The 22,187-nt window shown below is 49.2% G+C and overlaps 1 protein-coding gene across 1 annotated transcript; it reads right to left on the bottom strand.

Annotated features, from left to right (window-relative positions):
* Positions 1–1,612: 1,612 nt before the first annotated feature.
* On the bottom strand, positions 1,613–2,536 carry LOC119457100 (KAT8 regulatory NSL complex subunit 1). The gene has a single exon (XM_037718926.2). It carries the CDS (start codon positions 2,519–2,521, stop codon positions 1,628–1,630), a length of 894 nt encoding a protein of 297 aa, XP_037574854.1. The 5' UTR covers positions 2,522–2,536; the 3' UTR covers positions 1,613–1,627.
* Between the last annotated feature and the right edge of the window lie 19,651 nt (positions 2,537–22,187).

Raw genomic sequence — 22,187 nt, forward strand, 5'->3', positions numbered from 1 at the left:
CACACAGTCTATTTCGGGGACTAGAAAACGACTAGAAAACTTAGTGTTAGTTGGGACATTCTGGCATCCGTGTTCGCTTCACATGTACGAATTAGAGCTTCGAAAACTTATGTATTCTGACATTTTCCCCTTGCTTAAGAGTCATCTCACAATGCGAAAGTGTGTGAATAAAAATCAAAACGTTCGACTCTCAATTGTGTGCACCTTTGACGGACTGAGAAATCAGTCATTTTTAACTGCTCCACCTATAAATGCATGATGCTACACGGATGAATGCGCTGCGGTGTGTTTTTCCTGTTGACACGAACATGACAACACATAAATTAGGCATACGAAAGCAGGAATGAAAAAAATTCTCAAGACACGGCACATTGCAATTGCGCTCACGATGGGTGCGCGCTGGCCGCTACTGTCGTGAATGCCCGAACAAAGCACGCTCGCATGCTGTGAGAAAGGGCGCCTTTGCGAGCCCATACGTATTGGTCACGTATGTACACCACGAAAGCGTCGTTCTGACTTGTTTTGAGTAGGGTGCCCGGCAAACGCCACTGGTGGAAGCGGCGCGTCGGCATGCGACCGCGGGCAATTTCCACGTCCCAATGGGGGTGGTTTCCGGCGGTGGTTTGCGCACCCAGCTATTAGAGTGTTTTAGCAGTTCCAAGTTACCGTACGGTAAGTGCGGTAATACCGTACTGGCCGAGGACTGCGCACGCGCGCACTTCACCGTACTTTCTTTCCGTACGACGTACTTGACGGTAAGGAGTCGCTACCGCATACGGTAACGTGCGCACCATAACGACAGCGAGCAAAGCCTAAGCATCGCGAGCAAGCGGCGACTGCCACAGATTCCATGCCGTGCATATCCGCGTCTGGCGTAGGACCTAGGGACGAGTTAAGAATCTGCGACGCGGCGAAGTGACGGCAAGTATGACAGCCCTTCTAACCGAAAACCTAAACTTGAGCTGAGCTGGACTGAACTTGTGACCGTACCCTTCGTGACAGGCGAGTAATATACTCACACCGAATGAGAAAAAAAAAAAGCTAAGATTAAAATAGACGAAAACCAAGTAAAGAAACAGAACATAAAGCGTGGCAAGAGAAAAAAGAACACTTCGGTTTGGTGGCGCCATCTAGTGACGCAGACTTTACTTAGAGGGGGCGCCGAGTTTTAGTGCACTAATTAAGTATATTCTACTTATCTGCAGGTGTAAAGTGTCGCCAGCGGTGCCATTTACATAAAACAGTCCTATTTTTATATATAGCTCCAACAAAAACAGCTACGCAAAAAAAAAAAGGTTTCACGTGTTGCTGGACAAAGCGTCACAAGATGCCGCCACCAGCTTAGTGACTGGCGTCCACGTTTGCCTTAACTAGCACTTTCTTGAAGAATAATATGTGTATGGACAAGCAAAAGCTTTCTAGTATTCGCCAAAACTAATATTTCGCGCTCAGCACATAGTCCTTGCATACTGGCAAAGCGCGAATGTTAGCCACTATCATCATTATCAAGTTACCGTACGCATAGAGCACACACGCAGCTAAATCGTCTTCGGTCATCGCGGTACGTTAGTGCGGAACGGTGATACCGTACCGTATACCGCACTTACCGTACCGTAACACGGCAATGCTAAAACTGTATTATCGCGTCATTCGCGAGCGGCGCCAGCAGAGGCTGCTGCTGCAGGGCGGCGGCCTCCGCTCGCACAAGCGGCATGCGACACTCACCGGAGGGGAACGAGAGCACCGGGTGGAACCCAGGGTCGAGCAGCGCCACCTTCTCCTGACGCGTCATGAGCTCGGCGTCGAGCGGCCGCACGCTGTTGTAGCGGCCGCCGCACACCAGGCACGGCGCGAGCGGCGGCAGGCTGACGGTGGGGCCATCCGCCGCCGCGCCGCCGTCCGCCGAGGTCGCGGCCGCAGCGAGAGGCACAGGCTCCGCGGTAGCGTTCGCCGGACTGGGCGGCGCGGCGAGGCCCGAGCCCCAGCCAGCGGCCGTGGCGCCGGGAGACGTGGGTCCACACACCGAGCGACACGGACACTGCACTGTGGCCGACAAGCGGGCCGACTTGCGCGCAGAGGCGAGGGCCGTAGCGGCGACCACCACCTTGCGCTTGCGGAAGCCGGCCGCCAGCGCCCGAGTCCGCGCGCAGCCGACGGCCGCGGGGGGTCGGAGTTCGGAGGCGGAGAGCACCAGGCCGTTGGGCTTGGCCGGCGGTGCCGTCCCCGCGGCGTCGGCCGCGTGCGGCACGTCCTCCTCGACAGTGGTGGTCTGGACGTCGCACTCCGTCACCGCCTTGTCGTCGTCGTCGGTCGAGGCGTCCTCCGGAGGGTCTTGGCCTTCGAGACGCACGTCGCCCTTGGCCTTCCGCAGCTGCCGGCACAGGTCCGCCTGCTGTCGAATGCGGAACTCGAGATCGGCCACCTGCGCCTGCAGCCACGTCCAGCGGCAGGCCACCGCGGCGCGCTCCATGGCCCAACGCCACGCCGCGCTCTGCCGGCTGCGCGGAACAAGTGACCACATGTCGAGCACTGGCAGAGTGCAATCCGTTACCACATGTGACGACTACAGCAGTCTGCTCACGGTTTGCAAGGCATGACAACCAGGCAGACATATACCGGGTGTCTAAGATTTATTAAGGCACTCGGTCGCGCGAAGCTTAGGCACAGCGAAGCTCACTGGCTGCTAGGTATGAGCCCGGTTGCTGTTAGGTATTAGCTTGCTTTAACTTAATCACGCATGTATTCTCGAGCGATAATTTTCGGAGGTACCTTCCCTTTCGTGATATTTCGCGTGACTAGCGCTGGACGCGTGGGCGCCTACGAGCGACAGCGTTCCTGGTCTGCCACAAACGCAGGCAGGCTAACCAAGGTTGGCACAGTGCCCAGAACGTTGCTGCTTGCCGACGCCGAACGCGTTGGAGGCTAGCCGCTCGATATCAATCGGCCAGCTTCGCTGTGTCTTGAGCTTGGCGCGGCCTAGTGCTAGCTTTCGCTTTATTTTAACACGAAAGTGTTTTATGCCGGGGTCCACAAGACTTCACTGTACGTATTTCCGTCACGGAAATACGTCATACGGAAATACGGAATGACGTTCTTACAATGTACACGAACATAATACAAAGAAAGAAACCAGAAGAAAAAGTTCCACAAACATGCAAAATTTGGAAATCGAACCCACGACCTCTCGGTCCGCGACGATATATCGCCGAGCGTTTAACCCATTGCGCCACAAACGCATTTGCAGAGAGCTACACAGACGCGCCTTATATATCTAACACTCCTCCGTGTACCCGCGCTCTTGCTCGGGGCGGTGCCGCCGCCTACGAGCAGAAAAGAGAAGTACTGCATTATGACACTAACGCGCACCGACAGTGAACGCTTCGGTGGTCTCAGCACTACGACGCCTCGATGCCAGCATTCGAAGGTACGCTGGCATCAAGAAGCACTACCAACGCCACCTTAGGTGGCGTTCACCGTACTCAGCACAGCGGAGCGTGGCCTCCGCAATTAGCTCTGAAAATGTTTCTGAAGTTGATCGCGGAGGCTGCAATTACGACGCGCTGTACGCGCTGATTTGACTCGGTGACGATTCAGTTACGTGCTTTGTCTTGCGCGTTGTATTAGTGTGTCAGTTACGTGCTTCGTCTTTCGCGTTGTGCTAGCGTGTGCAGCGTAGTGCAGCTTCCATATGCACGACGGTTGCTCATGGTCATCGACGTTGGTAGTCGTGATGGAGGAGACGTGCCACCAGGCGTCAGCGTGGGTGCATCAACGCCTAAGGGCGCTTTAGCCACAAAACACCAATAGACATTATATATCAATGTGCAATAAACATTACACTACTTCTGTGAAGACACGTTTCACTTTCGTGTTCTATACCGATTCCTATATAAGAGGGATCAACCACATTTTTTATTTTTTCCTCCTGGCTCAGCGCGCCGCGGGGAGAAGAGAGGCAGGGGGTCGGGAAGGCAGGGAGCTGGGGAGGAGGAGACCGCGTGCGTATTCCTCCTCTGCGTTGCCATGGCTACCACGGCTACGCACCACAAATTACGGCTGGATTAAACAGCTTCCCTGTTAAAAAAAGAAACCAGGAGCTCTAGAGCAATCGTACCAACTGCATATTAGCGGTAGACCTGTCACAGGGAAAGTTTTCGACCGTAAACATGCTTGAATCCGAGGGTTATTTGAAGCGCTCTCCAACTTTAAAATTTACATGTTAGAGATTCAAGCAATAATGAAGAAGTTCACAAAATAAAAACAATTAACACCTAGTAATGAAAAAAATATATATTGGTTGTAAGTCGACACGGCTACCACCGAATGAAGCTGGCACGATTTCTCAAGATGTTTTTTTTTTTAATCTGGGTCCAAGTTAGTTGGGACACCTGGTTGACAACAGCGATTTGCATAAGAGAAAGCGTTTCCAAGGATAGAAGTATTCGATAAGGAAATGAAAGACTTGCTCAAGAACATTCAGGCAGCGCTCTCTCAGGTACTAGGAAATTACTATTTATTAATAAACAGCGCACCAAAGGAATAACGCCGCAGAAATTACGCACGAGCTGAACGCAGGGCAGACAGCGACTACTCCGTATGTGCCTACCGCTATTTCCAGGTGTGCCGCTTGCCCGGCTGCGTTAATCATCGTCGTATTCATGTTGTAACTGGCCCTCATTCATCATGAGCACAAGCGCCCACATACGTGTAGCACTCTAGAACGGAACGGTGAAAAACACGCAAGACCTATTTTGCGTATTGCGGCTGCTCCAAAAGCCATCTCAACAGAGCTACGTACAACAAAGGAAAAGGACGTCGAAAGCGCCCGTGGTAGGCGCAAGCGTGTTTCATGTGGCCTCTCAACGCTGTCTGGCTATGGAGCGCAAGTCTTCGGTATAGGGCGGTCACGATATGACGACACTCGTATTTCTTTCTTCTATAATTAGACTACAAAACTCGCGTAAGCGGGCACTTAAGGCGTCGTTCTGCGAGAAAACCGCCTCATCCGGCCTGAAAAGCCGAGCGTGGCCTCTGCAAACAGGTGTACGGCAAAAGGGCATCGCGAGAATCATTAACGGGCGTGCAGTTGCGATACACACACGAGCGGTAATCAGAGGCAAACCCTACCAGGGCTCGTCGGCCCGTTGATGACGAGCCTCACAGCACTCCATCAGCAGCGTACCTTATGCCATGCAATGCGGCACACGACACGAATCAATGGACGAGAAAGAGTGAATGCAGTATGCCCACGCAAGCACAATGGGAAGGTCGGCAGCAACTGCCATCTACAACGCAGCGTTGTTGACGTTTTGCCGAGGCGGCACTAAACATACTTCAGGCGCTGCGACCAAAAGGAGCGTAGGACGGAGAGCTGATACGGTCAGATCGCGGTTTCGAAACATGAGGCAGCTTCGACAAACTTCCAATATCGACAAGAATACCGAGTCTGAGAACCTTAATAACGCATCGAAAAGACGGAGAGGCACGACGGGACTTGCCGTTTCCTGTCACGTCGTTCTTCGACATTCATAATTGATGACTGTCGAACTAGTCCGTTCATCCATCTCGCCGCAAGATCACTTGCCACACACACACACGTACAACTGTTAAATATGCTACGCGGGAAGTTATTGATGCAACTCCGAAAATGACTGAATACGTCGTTGAGAACATCAATTCGCATAATGAATGAATAATGAATAAGGAATTAAAAGCTGCAAAATCAAATGATTTCATTTGAGCGCTTTGAGAAGATTAAAAACGACTGTGGTAAGGTGTGGCATGAAGAATTCAACTAAGGGAAAAAGGAGAACAGCCTGACTGAAATTAGTGATATGGTTTTAATTCCGAGTAGTCAGTACTTTATAGATGTTGGTAAACCATCCAGTGATGTTATTCCTTTGCTGTCAAATCCTCTATCTTTCTATCGCCCACTTCCTCTCAAGAAACCGCCATTAATCAACAACTTAAAAGAATTATACATCTCCGGGATATATCATGACATATGATCTATTCCCATCAAATATGTTGCGCCTTATGTACAGGGTGTTTCAGCGAACACTTTCAAAATTTATTTAAGGTTGCCTGTGGCAGATAGCCCCATTCTAGTCAATGAGCTAGTCTACTCGAAGAGGCGGACATTACTTGCACAAGAAATTGAAATGCATAATCGAATCATTAACAATAATTCACTAATTCAGTTTTTAACTAATTACCTGATGGCCCATATTGCAATTTACAAATTGTAGCCGGGGAGTTGGCAAGGCGGATCCACTTGGAATTAATTCTCAGGATGACACCAGTTTCGAAATATCAATTCCCGAACTTTGCGGGGAAATACACTGGCCTTCCAGTTAATTTCGTGCTTAAATGCATAAAGCGACGTTTTGTTAAGATACTAACTGGCACGCCAATGCATTTCACTGCACAGTTCGATAATTATCTCGAAACTGGTGTCATCCCGAGAGTTCGTTCCAAGTGGATCCGCCTTACGAACTACACGGCTACAATTTGTAAATTGCAATATGGGCCATCAAGTAATTAGTTGAAAAAAGTAATTAGTGAATTATTGGTAATTAGTTCAAGTATGCATTTCAATTTCTTGAGCAAGTAATATCCGCCTCTTCGAGTAGACCAGCTTCTGAACTAAAATTATGCTATCTGCCACAGGCAACCTTTAAGAATTTTTGAATGTGTTCGCTGAAACACCCTGTATGTGGCGTTTTGTCTTATATTGTGAAGCTGATGCTTACAACTGGCGTGTTACCTGGTGAATTAAAGACAGCTAAAGTATGTCCCACATATTAAAGGTAATACAATCAAAACGAAATGTAAAATTAGCGACCTATGTCGTGCTAGCAATATTTTCGAAAGCAGTCATTCATTGCAGGCTTGAATGGGCTTTTTACTCCACACGATCTCATAACTGCTTCACAGTTTAGCTTTCTGAAGAACAAATCCCCAGAGCAAACGCGACTTTCTACTAAAGATAAAATTATTGAAAATATGGAACACTAACGAGGCTTATTAGATTTTCGTAAGGTGTTCGACTATCATGCATACAGCATGATATGGTGTTGCCAATAAATCTACCACATAGTTATTTATGAAATAGGGAGCAATGTGGACGGGTAAACGATGTCTCTTCTAACCGACTAGCAGTCACTTCAGGAGTTTCTCAAGCATCCATCTTTATACGGCTGTTGAAGTGTTTGCGACTAAGTACCCCTGAAGGAGCTTCTAGTAATTAACTTTGAAGAAAGCCCGCCAAATGCAAAAACAAGCGCGTGATAGCACCACTATTCAGCGCTCCCAAACGACCGATCAAGAAACGAAATCCGCATATCTGTATTGACCCTTTTCGCGGCGATCCCGTGGGCGCTGCCATGTTTGATCACGTGGTGACGCGTCCATTGCTTGCCTCAACTGCCTGCGTGTTTATTATAATGGATGTGTATGACGCCAGTGTGACTTAGGAAACCACTGTTTCGGGAAATATCGTAGACTATGACTGGGTGGACGACACGACGCTTCGGCCGCAGCTTCAGAGGACACGTAAAAGCGCTTTCGAAACTCATTAAGCTTTGTCCAAACGGCGCGAGTAGCATATATGGTGCTTCCTCTAAAAGCAGGGCTAAATATGTTTTCGAAGCTATCCGAACTTTCAGCTCATGAATTGAATCAGAATTAGTGTTCTGGTCTTCGTTCTTTATTTGGGCAAATATTTTGAAGCAGCGGCTTGTCACGTTTCTGACTCAGAAAGGTTCCTGGGTGCGGCCACTATCTGATCATTTTCTGCCAAATCGCTCGAGGGTGTGCTCAGTTCAGTTAGATTTGTTCTTGCTGCGCACAAAGCTTGAAACGTATACCTATCAGTAGCACACCCAGGATCTCTGCTAGGGAGGGGGATTGAATTTTTGTGGTGGAGGGGGGGGGGGGGGGAGGGGGAAGCAAGCACTTTGCATAGTATGCAATTTCCTTGCTTTAGCCAGAGGAATCCAACAGCAAATCAAATGCCTAATAATTATAATAATGTAATGGCACCAAGGATGGTGACGACCTTCATTTCCTTAGCGTTTTACTCAAATTTATTTAAGAGTGAATGGACAAATACACGATAGTGATAGAGTGTTTTTGTTAATCAGGAAAATTCGACCTCAAGCCACCTTCTGAATTGTAATGACAACGTGAACAGAGCACTGAACGTACACGTTGGACTGATGGGGCTAGATGCGTGGGGGGGATTAACTCGGCCTCAGGGGGAGGGGGGTTACAATATCCGACCCCATCGCTGCGACACTGACACCTATTCTGCACATTGCAGTACGCCGTAGCAAAGACGCATTATTGCTACTAACTCGCTTACTCTTCTGGACCGTCACGAAACATTCAGCTTCGACCATTTGTGCGCTGTCGGCTTAGCACCGTCATTTCTTGCGCGCATATATTCAAGTGTGCGCCCATTCACTTATTCTTGACACGTCGGCGAAAGAGTGGCGTACGTTTCCGTGTCGGTTGGCGTAGATGTGTGTAAATACTGTGCGCGAAACCTACTATGACAGGAAGCGGCGCTACTCCCTTTATCATTGTTTAACGAGCGGTACTCACTCTTGCCGACCTACTGGGGCGGAAGCCCTTTCTTGGAAGGTTAGCGATACAACGCTGGCGGATGAGCAAATTTCTGTATCCTCGAGGAAAGCCGTACATCTCGAAGTGCCGGAAACACGTACGTACAGTTGCAGCAGCGGTCCGCGAACTTGGCGCAACAAGTTCACTACATTCCTGAATATACCAGTCACTATATTTGCAGCCAAGTACTGCACATGTCTTCAATCAACATGATTCAATCCAGCATAACTGGATTGCAGCAGCGGTCCACGAACTTGGCCACACGTAATCATTACATTCCTTGATATGCCAGTCACTATTTTTGCAGCTAACTATACTAGACACATCTTTAATCCAGATGATACAATCCAGCATGATTGGAGCACAGTGTGTTATCGAAAACTCTGCTGCATTTCCGACAGTTGATCGCACAGAAGCAAGGTAGAAGTGGTAATGGTTTCGTATTCGTGCGTTGTTGCTGAGGCAACGCATGGCGCGCCGCCGTAAGCGCCGTCTCGTTTCTCTAGAACAAACTGCTCCGCGAAAAGGGTCCCGGCACGGGCTTGACGTTACCGGTGGCCGCAAGGTATGTGCCAGCAACTCCCGCTAGTAAGACATGATCACGAACGAATTCAAGCACATGACAAATGCATTTTCTTTCCTGTTTAAACAAATCGGCGGTCAACAATTACTCAAGCCCGAGCTTCCTTCTTTTTTTACAGCGAAGCTGTATACCTCTACCAGCCAAGGAAATTTTCGTGTCGTCGGCGTAAGCAAAAAACGCCAGGCTAAAAATTGAATACAAACAGCATATCTCCTCTGAAATCAGGCATACAGCATACAGCTCGGTTAAAAAGAAAAACCACAAAACAAGCATCAAAACCACATGATGGATGATAAGGCGCGTGTGAACTATGGGAACACTCTCCAACGCGTTGCGGTAAAGATTACGTTTGCAGCTGCTTCGAAAGGGGTTGATGTCATTCAAAACCCTCGTGTGAAGTGCAAACCGTATAATGTATGCTAAAGACGTCTGCGAATAATGGGAAGCACGTTCCTTCTCCCGCGTGTTTTTCCCGGTAAAGATTACGGTTGCGTAAGCTACTCCGAGTGGAAAAGTACCCAACAGCATAGAGATCACGTAGTGACGTCACCACGGTCTAGCAGTTCATTCCTGGCTACCATGGGTAGACCACGGAAAGTAAGGACGCCCGAAGAACAGCGTGAATATGATCTTGTGAAGTAATAAAGGATGTGGCTAAGTACATTTCACTTGTCTCTGGTTTCACTCATTGTAGAGTCACTTGTGTGAATTCAAGTGATGTCACAATGGGTAATCGTTGTGGGTGTCGTTTACAGCTTCGCTGTCCAACCATCTTCACGGCGTGTATTGGAGCCACATTTTTTCTTGCCTTGTGCGTTCGGGCTTCATTCCACAAGTGGAGCGAATATGTTTTGCCACGTCACGTCGAAGCGCGACACACCTTTATCACCCCCGCTCGCTCTGTGCGCCCGATCACCAGTGGGTACCGGACTGAATCTCGAAAAAAGCACGAAAAGAATGTCCTTTACTGATCTGTCATCTGGGGGCGCTGAAATAGTGGCGCTATCACGCGGTTCCTTTTTTTCGCGGGCTTTCTTTAAAGGCAATTACAAGAAGCTCCATCAATGGTACTTAGTTGCAAACACTTCAGTCGGTCATTGTTAAATGTGATCTACAACTTTCGTATTGACACTTTCTTGGTGAAGCCAATATTTAAAAAGTTAGGCAATTAGTTTATACTAATTGACTTTGCAAAACGGAAAAAATACCACAGACTAGGCCACGCGATCCTCAACATCACTGAGTTGATTTGAGCCTCCTAGCAGACTCCGTCGTTATTAAAACATTGGCTACTTTTAGCTGGGGCACCCTGTATAGTTTAGTAATTTGCATTCCTGGCTACAGCACAATATATTTATGTAAACTAATACCATTACTTTCACGCAGATCAATACTGATGACTTTTATACTATTAGCATTCAATTTGGAGATGTAAATATACATGGGGTTGCCTGTATTAAATTTCTCCAGGGAACCAAAACCTTTCGTGGAGCACAAACACACATTAAGACGCCCCTCTGAATTAAGTAAAATGTTGGCTGCCTCTACAAAGTAGCCAATTGACAATCTGGTACCGGCTGCAGATCTATTATGCCCTTTTCTACTCTAACCTATTGTATTTTAGTATGGGGGACAACCACTATCACTATCAGAAACTTCTAATCCTTCAAAAGAGAGCTTTGCGATACAGTCATGGCTACTATGGCAGGCTGAAAAGATCTTCCACATCGCTGTTACAGTGGTGCCACTGACGAACTGAGATTTTGAGCAATTTTTCGAGCAGCAAAATCTCAATTTTGGAGCAGTTTGGAGCATCCAGATACAGATTGCGGAGCACTTTCAAGCTAATAAATGCCAGCTGCTGGACACGTCCTTAAGCTATTTCAAACACTTAAAATTGAAAAGCACTACTGCAGAAAGTAATTGCTTGCTGTAAAACAATGTTGCTCTGCCTCTAAATACATGAGTTTAGAAACACTTGGCCAGACTCAATATCATCAATGTTCTTCTGAGCCAGGCCAGCCTTGATGAGTCCATCGTAACGCTCAGTCATTGCTTCAGACGACACCGGGTACTTTTCAATGGTCTGTTCTTCCTCGCAAAGCTGAAGCCTCTGTTAAGCAACTGGCCGATTCACAACTGGCGTTGACCGATTATTTCGACACCAGCAATTCAAGCAAGCTCGATTATTCGGGCTACTTTGAGGCACCATACGACCGAAACAAATACGACCGTACGAACGGTCGTACAAATACGACCGAAATTTCAGACACCTTAAGGTCCTTCTGTATAATTCTGGCTCCGCCTGCACGACTGCGTGTAATTTGACAGCCGAGTTGAGCAGAAATAGTAATACTTTGGCGTTGATACGTCGCTGGCATCGTCGCAGCATGGTGGTCGGCCATGTTTCAGACACCTCCTGGAAACCTAAACTAGCGAAGCCTAGTTAATCCAGCACCGACTGCGCCCAAATCGTCGGGTAAGCGAACTCCGACAAGCCACTCGGGAGTGCATACGCGTTGGCTCCACGCGTCCAGCGTTAATTCACTGACGTGTTTACAGCGACACGGTCGCGGCGACTTAAGTTGTTAAAGCGGCGCCGACTACATGTCTCCGCGACGAGGACAGTGAGTGCTTCAAAAAAAAAAAAAGAAAAAGAAAAAGAAAGAAAGAAAAGAAAAAAGAAGAAAAAAACCGTCAGCCGGCTATGAGTGCGCGGTCGACTCCTGCGCGGCGATCTTGTAGCGATGCAATCCGCTCGATTCTATATGCCGCCTTTATCGTCCATCCACCGTTCTCTGTCGACTGATACCATATAACGCAGGCGGCCACTCTTATACCACTGACGAAGCGCAAGGAGTGGCAGCGGAAAAGGCTTCGCTACAAAATTGCGGTCCTGTTGCCAAAGGTTGAAGATTCGGTGCATGCATTAATTGTACTTTGGTATATTTGTGGCCACAGCATAACAATGGTAGAGATACGGACTGACCAGATCGTAGGCAAGCGTACGTGCGCGCAGGACCGCGTTGACAAACTTCGGCTTTATTTTCAGACGATCCCTTTCCGGGATACTTTCGCGACATTTCGCGCGACTAGCACTGGGGACCTGAACGGATGACAGCGCTCCTGGCACTCTACCAAGTATGCCGACGCTAGTGACTCGAAATCCCGCGAAAGTGAACGTATTCGCCGAAACTGGTCAACCGAGAATAATGTCTTTTTTTAGCCACTGGCGGAATAAATTCAGTTCTTTTCTGGCGAACTTGGATATTTCCGACTCCCAATTATTGGACATTTAGGCGGTCCCCATCGAGCACGAATTATCGGTCGCCATCGTATAGATAACGTGAAGTTCGACATGAAGCCGCTTTAGTCATGCGCGCTATGCACATCTGCGGGCAACTGCGGCCACACACGTAATGCACAGTCGCTTATTTTGGCGCACTTCAGCGCAAAATTGTGTACTTTTATCAGGATGGCGCAGGAAATCTCGTATGGCGCAATTGGTGCAGGAGTGGGAGCACTGCTGTTATTTAGAAGTGCTTAAGGCGAACCAGGTCACTTGCTGCAACACGCCAGCACCAGTACACTCTCAACAACGCCGTCTTTAATGGCAGATATTCTTTCCGGTCACAAATGCTACGTGTCCCTAAAACTCGTATTATGGCAAACAAAAATGAAACTTCCAAGTAATCGCAACTCTTAATAAAATGTTAACAAATATCCACTTTGCAGTGTCTTAGAACACATTTAAAAAGAAAACCAAGCAAGGTTTAATTGCTTCGGACATGCTTTTTATAGCACCATAGCATGTCGACCTTCCGCATGTTACCTGCTCCTATGCAGTGCAATCGCGATTTGTGTTTATATCCTGTTCACCATGCTAATTTGATGCGTGATCTATTACGTGAAACTTTACAGGACATCCGAGGTCAAGCCTTTATTCTTCCTTAGTGACAAGGAAAATAAACTTCGCACAAGCATACCCAAGTGCGACATGAGACGTATTATTCTAGCATCAAAATTTAGTTACTTGAATTACGCGGAAATCGGATTCTCCAGGTTCACGTCGTTAGGGTCATCTCTCTCGAAAGACAAGAAACGAGGTCATTGCGAAGAACCAAGGCACTGGGCAGGGCGTTTCGGTGACGCACGAAATATCAGTAATGACGTCAAGAAACTACTCTCAAGTTCCAGTAGCAGGATGCTGCTGCTGAACGGTTACACGGGCAGCGCACGGCAGCGCACAAGGTGCCCGTCATCATTGAGCTAGGGCGAACAAAACCCGCAGCGTACACAGCGCCACCAACACGCGCGTAGTGGAAGAGGCGGCAGCCGCCCTCGCCGCCGGCATCTCTCTCCGCTGCTTTTCCCCGGCCAACGCGTCCCAAAAAACAAATCCAAGGTCGCGTCAGCAGCAAGTACCAACATCGCTCAAGAGTCAATCACCTTCTTCACAAGAGACTCCTTCCTCTGCTCCGTGCCGCAAACTTTACGTACGCGCACCACTATACACACGCCGGCTGCGCAACGTCTCGCTCACCGCGGAACAGCCGAGAGGCAGCACAACAGGGCTTCAACAAAGAAGCGCCGTGGCCACATTTGCTGGTCAGCACAGCACAAAAATATGTTATACTGCAAGCACGACACCAGCCAAAGTCTGCTACAGGAATGACACCAGTCGTGAAACGCGCCAATGCGGACCCGACTACGACGCCTGCGCTCCAAACAAGTTCCCCCAAAATTCAGCGGCGAAAATGCGTGAGAATTACACCTCTTTGAAGTCCCGGATCCACGATTTAAGCCGAGTGCATTCTATCCATTTAGAAAATGCATGGGCAGTGTCCGCGATCTTGGTTATGGCGTAGTTGCGAGGAGGCTGCATGTTGGCGAGGTTCGGCGATCGCCGCCGTGCCGCTATTCCGGATGCAGCGATCGCCTTATTTGCCCAGTGACTGAAAAGCGAACCTCTGCTTGCTGCTACGGATCAACGCAGCCTTGCCAGCAGGTTTTTTGCGCTCTTGGATATCCGTCCAGACGCCATTCAGAAGATGCGTGTACTGCTTTGAAAACGAAGCTGCATACATGCAAAACCCGCCTGAATGTGGTGTTGGGCTCACTGCAAGCGCCCTACGTTCGGATAAGAAAATTGTTCTCTCTTAATGCGCTTAAATGTGTTATCAAAAGCAACAGCTCCAAACCATGTGACAACGCCCCACGGTTCTGGCGCTGTGCGCATGCAGAGATTTTGCGATTTCTGTCCAAGAACGCACGGAGTGTTTTCAGCCCCAATTTTTCTGTTTTGTTGATTTTCGCTTTCCGAAACATCCTGGAGCCTTTTCGTGTCGTAAAAGAAAGGAACCTGCATCCACGAGCACGCATGGACCTAATTTGGAAACTATACTTAATTATAAATTAAGTCCAAATATACTTCACTTTGGAAAGTCGAAAGAAAATCGAGGATGAACTTTTATTAAAGAGATTTTTTAATACCGCTAATTTACTAACGTGAACAACCTTGAGCGCTTCTCATGACTGTTTAGTGCCGACTCGGGCTAAAATATTTGCCTTAAATTTTCAACGAGTTTCGTGGCAACTGGCTCACAAAATTTGACAACGGTGCTTCTTCATACATTCGGAAAAAAAACTGGATTTTGGCCACTATTGTGCAGTGTTCCGTTTTCGCAATTGATTTTTCTCTACATCATAGCGGTGATACTCGGCGGTAATTGGTAGAATCAATGATACTGACCCGCAGTCTATGACAGAATATTTTTAAAGCCGTAGCCACACCTTGGAAGCTAACAAAAATTCGGATTCGGTAAAATTCGCAAACAGCGCTCGAGACTGACCGCGCGCTTCTATATTTTCTTTCGTGAAGACAAGTGTTTTTTCTCAAAAAACTAAGATTGATTTCATGTTCCTCGGCCCTTGGGCAGCGAAATATCTGCCGATCAAACTTAAAGATGGTCACCGGATGTCTTAACTAGGACACACCCCACCCCGTTGCTGTATTTGTAACGGGACATGTTGGACGGTGCTCTGTTCAGTGCCGCTTTCGAGGAAAAACCGGCGATGACGGGACGAGGCAGATGACGGCCCCGTGAACCGGTGTGTCACAACGCGAAAACACTTTGCGGCCCCCGGTATCCACCGCTGCAAGTTGCCCAGTGCGCACCCCCACATTTCGGCGGCCACTCAACTGCAAAATGAAAGGGTGCAATATTTCGTTCCATCAGCCTACCGATTTCTCTGCTCTGGCTGAAGGCCCGGCTGATTTATTCTAGTGCGGGTAGAACGCGCTCGTCGTGGGAAACGGGCGTCGACGGCGCCGCGCGAACACGGGGGCGTCGACAGGCTGCCGATGACGCCGCTACCAGGGTTGGCCACACTCCAACGCGGATGCATGACACGAAAACGACTTGGCATAAAGGAACAAACCTGCGCGGCAGAGTTCCGCAGGTCGAGAATGTCTGCACAGTATGGAGGATGAATAGCGCTTAATTGGTGGCACGAGGGGCGGCTTTCATTCTTGTGGTAGTGATCCCGTCCCCAGTGCAGAGACCACGAATGCAGTCACCAGAGCTCGCGTGCCCTCACAATGTCCTATTTAAACTTGTGGAGCTTTACGTGCCGAAACCCCGGTTTATGAGGCACGCCGTTGTGGGGAGGTTCCGGGTTAATTCTGACCACCCGGGATTAGTTAACGTGCACCCAACACATGAGCGTTTCTTCGTCGGCACTGTGAATGCGGCCGCCGCCGCTGGGGACTCAAACCTCGAGCTCGGTAAAGCAACGCCATCGCAATGTTGCCTCTATCTACCAGCATCTTTCTGCCACTGCCAGCGAAACAAACGTGCACTTGACAGTTTACTGCGCGGCGCAAACCATGTACACTGACACTAAAGAAGCCTAGACTAACCAAGTAGAAATTATCCAACTCTATTTTCGTCACTCCATCGGCAATAGCTTGATTATTAGAAGACTTAATTTTCGCACCGATACCGCGGCCCTTCAGTGTGAAAAGTGTTAGCTCATATCGGGGCCGTCGTGGCGCAGTAAAAGTGCTTGAAAGTCCGGTGGCCTCTATAGCACTGCGGCCCATATTTGCCGACAACAAAACTATAGGCACGAGGAGGCGCTATCAAAATACACGACCCAAAAGCGGAAACTTCGAGGCAACGTCACACCCCGACCCTTCTCGTCTGTTCTCCTCACGTACGAGTGTTTTGGTATGGCAGAAGAGTAACTCACTGACACAGCTCAACTTATTTTTCTTTTTGCGCTACCGCTAGCTCAGAGCGTCGGTAGATGTCTCCTGTCGCATAAAAAGAAAATTTTCACCAGCCCTGACGTTCGGTAGCTCGTGCATTAACGTGTTAGCTACGAAACCGCTCATACCAAAGTAGGAAACGACGACTCCTGTGGTCTTAAGCTATGCCAGTTACGACGATGGCTGGAAACCTACTGTGGACATAGAGCGAGATAACGACGGTTAAACGAAAGGTACGAAAAAAGAAACAGCATTGCCAGAACAGCGAAAGCTCGAAATAATCCGATGCATTCGTAAATATTTGAGTACTATTAGGTGGTCGGCGCGGGCAGAAAACAGGAGCCAATGTTTCCGCGTGCTCTCCCATCATCGCGCTGATAATTTGCACGCAGCGGCAGTCAACCGGATTCTTCCAACGAGAAGGGCGCCGGGGGGAGGCGTGCCAAGAACAAAAGAACTCGCCGACGGGGCGGAGGCCAAAGCACAGCGGGCAGGCCGAAAGGGTCGAGGGGCAACGACCTCGGGAGCCTACGGTGCGCGACCCAGTTTTCAGCGCGAGTCGACTGCGGTTAAGGGAGCGCGCACCCGACGACGCCCGGTGCGGGGGCCGCTTCTATACACGCCGCGTCCAGGCTCTCGCTGCTGCACTCGCGGTCGGCACCCGGCGACAGCCTCCGAGCGAGATTGACAGCCATCTCGGAGCACACGCATTCACGTGTCAATTATGCGGGAGTTCGCTAGGTGGAGAACGTGTTTCAAAGGCAATAAACATCACCATGGAAGCTGGTATTTGCCTGAAAGTGGCAAAAAAGAAAACTATTAGTAACAGCATACGCACGCGAGGAAAAAACAAAGGTCTGCAATAGAAAAATAAGCCTGAGTCAGCATTTATACAAGATGCCGCCACCAGAACCAAAACGCGTAGTGCTGCTACACACAATGCACGGATGAGCGTCCGAGCCTCACTAGAGATGCCGGAGGACCAGCCTTCGTCGGAGTTTAGAAGCTCCGAATGGAAAACGCTTGAATTAACACAACTCGCCGCATTCCCCAGAACACGATAGCATTGATGCGCGTCAGGCATGCACCGGCATCGCAAAGCAGCGAGAAATGACCCTCCCGTCAGTGGCGCACCGACGGGGGGGATTTGGGGGTTGTAACCCCCCTGAGCCCGACCTAACCCCCCCTTTTGTTTAAGCCCTTTTTCTTTCCTTGCGCATTTGAGTACTGCAACTAAGATGTAAGACGCGCAAACGTCTGCACACCCGCAAAAAGCGCATTTTTTGAAAATTTCCCGTGAAGAAATTGAAATTAGTGCTGTTTGGATGGTATTGGCAAACTGTCAACCCCCCCTCCCCCGGCAGAGATCCTGGGTGCGCTACTGCCTCCCGTCGAGCTAAGGCAGCCGACGTTACGTGACCGCGCTAGAAACGAGGTCGTATCGCGGAACACATACAGGGTATATCCGTGTCCAAAGCAAAAACTACACCAACGGTGTCTGCCCATCGCTCGTTCGGGAAGTGACGAGATTTAGAAGTTACTCGGCGCGTTCCCGAAAGGGCAAATTGAAACAGAGGTCGGGGCATTCGCCAGAGCCGCACGGCAAGAATTAAAACGATAATTATTTTCTTGCGGAGCAATTTTCGCGGTTGTGCTGTTACTCTAATTTAAAAGAAGGCGAACGTTGTCCCCATGTTCGCCATTACCCATGCCTTTCCTGCATTACAAATCGCATGGGCTATTTTTATTCTCGTTGACGTCGATCGATATGAAGCATTCAGAGCGCTAGTAGAGCACACCATAAGCCACGGTCTAAAACAATACGTAGCAGGGCTTCATTCCTACAGCCAGTATCGGGTTCGATTTCATGTGTCATTTTCATAGCGCCAACTGGAACAACTATTTATTCTTCACTGCCGCAAGTAGAGAAAACGCAATCAGCTCTTAAAGCTTTGCGGAGCGCGTCGAGTAGCTACCAGTAAGCAAGTAGTACGACGAGCGTGAGATGCACGTCGGCCGGCAACGTATAAATGCTCTAAACATTAATATATAACAGTGCTCCTTAATTAACCACTCTGTCGAGTAATTTAGTATCAACCTGTTATATTTCCGCAACGAACACAACTTACCGGGGAGTCCAGAAAACGTGGCGACTACTAGAGTGGCTAGTTGGTACATGAATGCGAGCAAACTTAAAAGGGGGAAAATCGAGAGGCAGACAGGCAAAGCCCGACAGCAAAGTGGCAGTACTAAAAACTTTACTCTTGAATAAACAGATTGAAGAAGGTTGCGGCAAGAAACGACGTAAGCTGGCATGCGGGTCTCGCAGCACAGTTCGCGAAGGACTGTGCGCAATACCAAGCATGTCTCTAAGCACCGCACGTGCGATACATGTGTAGTGTACAGTATTTCGTTGAAATGTGGCAGATAGGGCAAACCGGTCGCTGTGTGAACTATCGGATGCGTGAGCGTGCTAATCTGCTACCCACGGGAGGTAATCGTCTGCTGCATTGTAAAGAGTGCGGCTGCAATCCCATCTTCAGTGACGTATCAATCGTGGGGAAGGCTAATAAGATTCAGCAGAAGTTGATTGAAGCCTATCACATCCATAAACATGGCCCCGAGAAGTGTGTAAGTGCGCCATCTGCGTTCCTTACCAAAAAAGGAGCGTCTTGATCAGCGTAGTCGTGTATAGATAAGGTGTTTATTTGATTTGTTGTGCCTTGCGCTTGTTCAGTACGGACTCGGGGGAATAAAGTTCAGTTAGTTGTTAGTCCAGCCACCTTCCTGTCACTTTATCTATGTCTGCCACTCGATTTTTTCCTCTTCCAAGTTCTTCACATCTAAGCTCTTACATGTGAACCGGCCTAATGTGATTATACTACATCATGTTTGGCGAAATAGTGATTTAGCTGGCGGTTTCGTATTTCACCGCATAACTAATAATACCTAAGATAGGCTGTTAACATCCGCAAATTCAGGGGACTGATGCAGGAATTTTAAGGCGTGACCTTTCGTCAGTGCGTCCTGCTTATAGCTGACGACAAGAATGCCCCTTTTAAAATGTCGATCAGAGAGCGTGCAGAGGACGCGCAGTCGGCTGCAGATACATTCGCCAGATCCGCTTCCACAGAAGCGGCGGCGATCTAAAATTGGCGACAGCAGCGAAGAAAACGCAAGCATCGCGAGCAGAAGGGCAGGGACCCACTAGCGGCGCGAACACGAGAGGCTGCCTAATTTTACGCGCGCCGCCTGTCTCCTAAGCAGTGGGGCGCAAATCTCTGGCATGAGGCACGCGCTACTTCGCAGTTGGGAACAAGGTATTGACGCGAGCGAACAGACGTCCCCACTGTGAGCTTATCCTGCAGACACTCCCCAGCCCACAAATCAAAATGAACGTGGCCGACATGACGGGGAAACAATGCAGTAAACGGAGGCGACAACGCCCGTTCCGCAAGACCCCGAGCAGAGCCCGGGAAACGCGCTCGTTCTTAACGACAGTCGACCAAGCAGCGACGCGCGAGGTGCTAGCGGGAGAAGCAACACGGCTCTCTCGTCGACGGCGCTTCGAAGGTTACACATTCGAGTCGGGGACGAGGAGCGGCCGCAGCACACTAAACCGGCAGCTGGGTCTCGCAGCTGCGGCTAATGGCGGCCACATACAGGCGGCAACATCGCGTCGTCAAGGTCGCGTTGCGCAACGCACCCAGTCTCACAGCGAGTGACCTCGCCGCTTTCACAAGTCACTCCCGCCCAGCTGACTTGGCGCGTCACCAGAGGGCGGTGAGGAACATTGAAAAACGTTACTGGAGACTGAAGAGGCAAACGACACGTGCCCCACAACCACGGCCCTCGCGATCGCAGCGAGGAAAACGCGCGGGGCTTTTTCACATCGGTGCACTTCCGTACATTAGAAGCCGGGTGGCGGTAGAACGAGACGGTGAATTAAAAGCGATTTGCGCTTCAGCTTACGTCAGTGTCGGCGTCAGCGCGGGCCTAAATGTTTTATCGGTAAAGGCGGGCTACACTATCTGCATTCTCAAGGAGCCAAAGACTGAACTTGGCAGGTTTCGATAACTTGTAACCACAACGGCCCAAATATACGAGAGAAAAAAAAAAACTATCCTGAAATCCGTGACGTCACACTGACGTACCGGCGCAAATTTTATTTTCCTTTTTGTAAGGCTTTACTGCAAAATTGACTAATATAAAATTTCGAAGGAAAAGTATACGTATCAGTCCAAACTGATTTCTCCCTTTAACGGTAACACTGGCGTTGTATAGGATCACAACGCAAGTAACGAAGTTCCATCAGCAGTAGTATAGGAAAAGGAGGTCAGAGAATCGCACAATAGATTTTGACAAGGTTGCTGACTAGGATGCAATACCTGAAGAAGCGACCTCTGGAGATGACATTCGTAGAGGACAACGTGGACGAGTCCATGACAATTTTGGAACATAAAGGTATAAGTGCACGCGTGCCTTTTATAAAAGGAACTAAAAGTGCGGTAAATGTAAATATAAGGTAAGCAGCTATTTACGCGCACAAAAATTTACTCCTGCGAGGATTAAGAGTGACGAAATTCTGTCAATTGCCTGCAGGCGACGAAAAAAAAAAAATACAGCGGCAACCCTTGCCAAAGCTACTCAGAACGTTAGCGTCAGTCTCACAACACGGCGTTTAAAACAAAGTTCTAGCGTAGCATTGCTGATACCGGCTGCCCCGACTGCGCATCCGGTGTTTTAATGGGCTCCCGCCGGTTACCGTGATTGTGTAACACGACAGGCTGCAGTTGTTGGTGTTGACTCTGGTAGGCGTAGAGACACGGCATCGAGGGGGGAGAGTGTCGATTTCCACCGAGCAAGTAACACGGGCGAATTAGCGTAGGGGGGCACTGCCGTGTTACGCAATCACGGTAACCGGCGGGAGCCATCCCGGGAAACCTGCCGGCGCCCGTTAAAGTTCCGCGCGCGCATGACGGTACCGCTACGCTAAAACGCTAATAAAGGCCTGTCCGTGAACATGTTTAATAAGCAAGCAGGAATCGAGAATAAGCACACTTTGTAAATCTTCACTGCAACCTTTAATCCCGACGACATTGTCGAGTGACGCAAGAAGTTTACGAAGAAAACCGTGACGGCACTTTAACTTTTTTTTCCCTTTCCCGAAATGGCTGAACACACACGTCTGGATCGAAATAAGGCATTTTGACAAGAAGGGTGCGCTAATCGGTTCGGTCTATATACGAGCCTGGACCTTAGCGTGACGCTTAACAGGCCGGTTGCCGCCACTGTTCCGCGACCATCCCTCCTCGATTTGGCAACTACAGAAGATGCGCATCGATTCGATTGCGAACCATCGCTGTCAGAATAACGACGCCAGATCGTCAACGGGTCCACGCGAAGCCCCACTCTTTCGAAACGGGCCCGCACACCTTGCACACTGCTGAAAATTCGTCGCCTCGCTATGCCAGCACGGGGCCAGCTACATGCCGGCTTCCCGGGCGGTTGCTTAGACGACCGAAATTTTCAGCTTTATCAGGGTGTGCTGTCGATCGACTTGTCTTACCGCGCGTCCTCTAAAACGAGAGGACGCGGTTACTCACGGTTGCTCACCATGCACGAAAAAAGAAAAGAAACTAAGCAGAAAAAAAAAGAACAAAAAAAAACCATTTCCAGCTTCGCCTCGTAAACCTAACCGCT

This window comes from Dermacentor silvarum, chromosome 6 (genome assembly GCF_013339745.2).
Source record: "Dermacentor silvarum isolate Dsil-2018 chromosome 6, BIME_Dsil_1.4, whole genome shotgun sequence".
Classification (NCBI taxonomy): Eukaryota; Metazoa; Arthropoda; class Arachnida; order Ixodida; family Ixodidae; genus Dermacentor; species Dermacentor silvarum.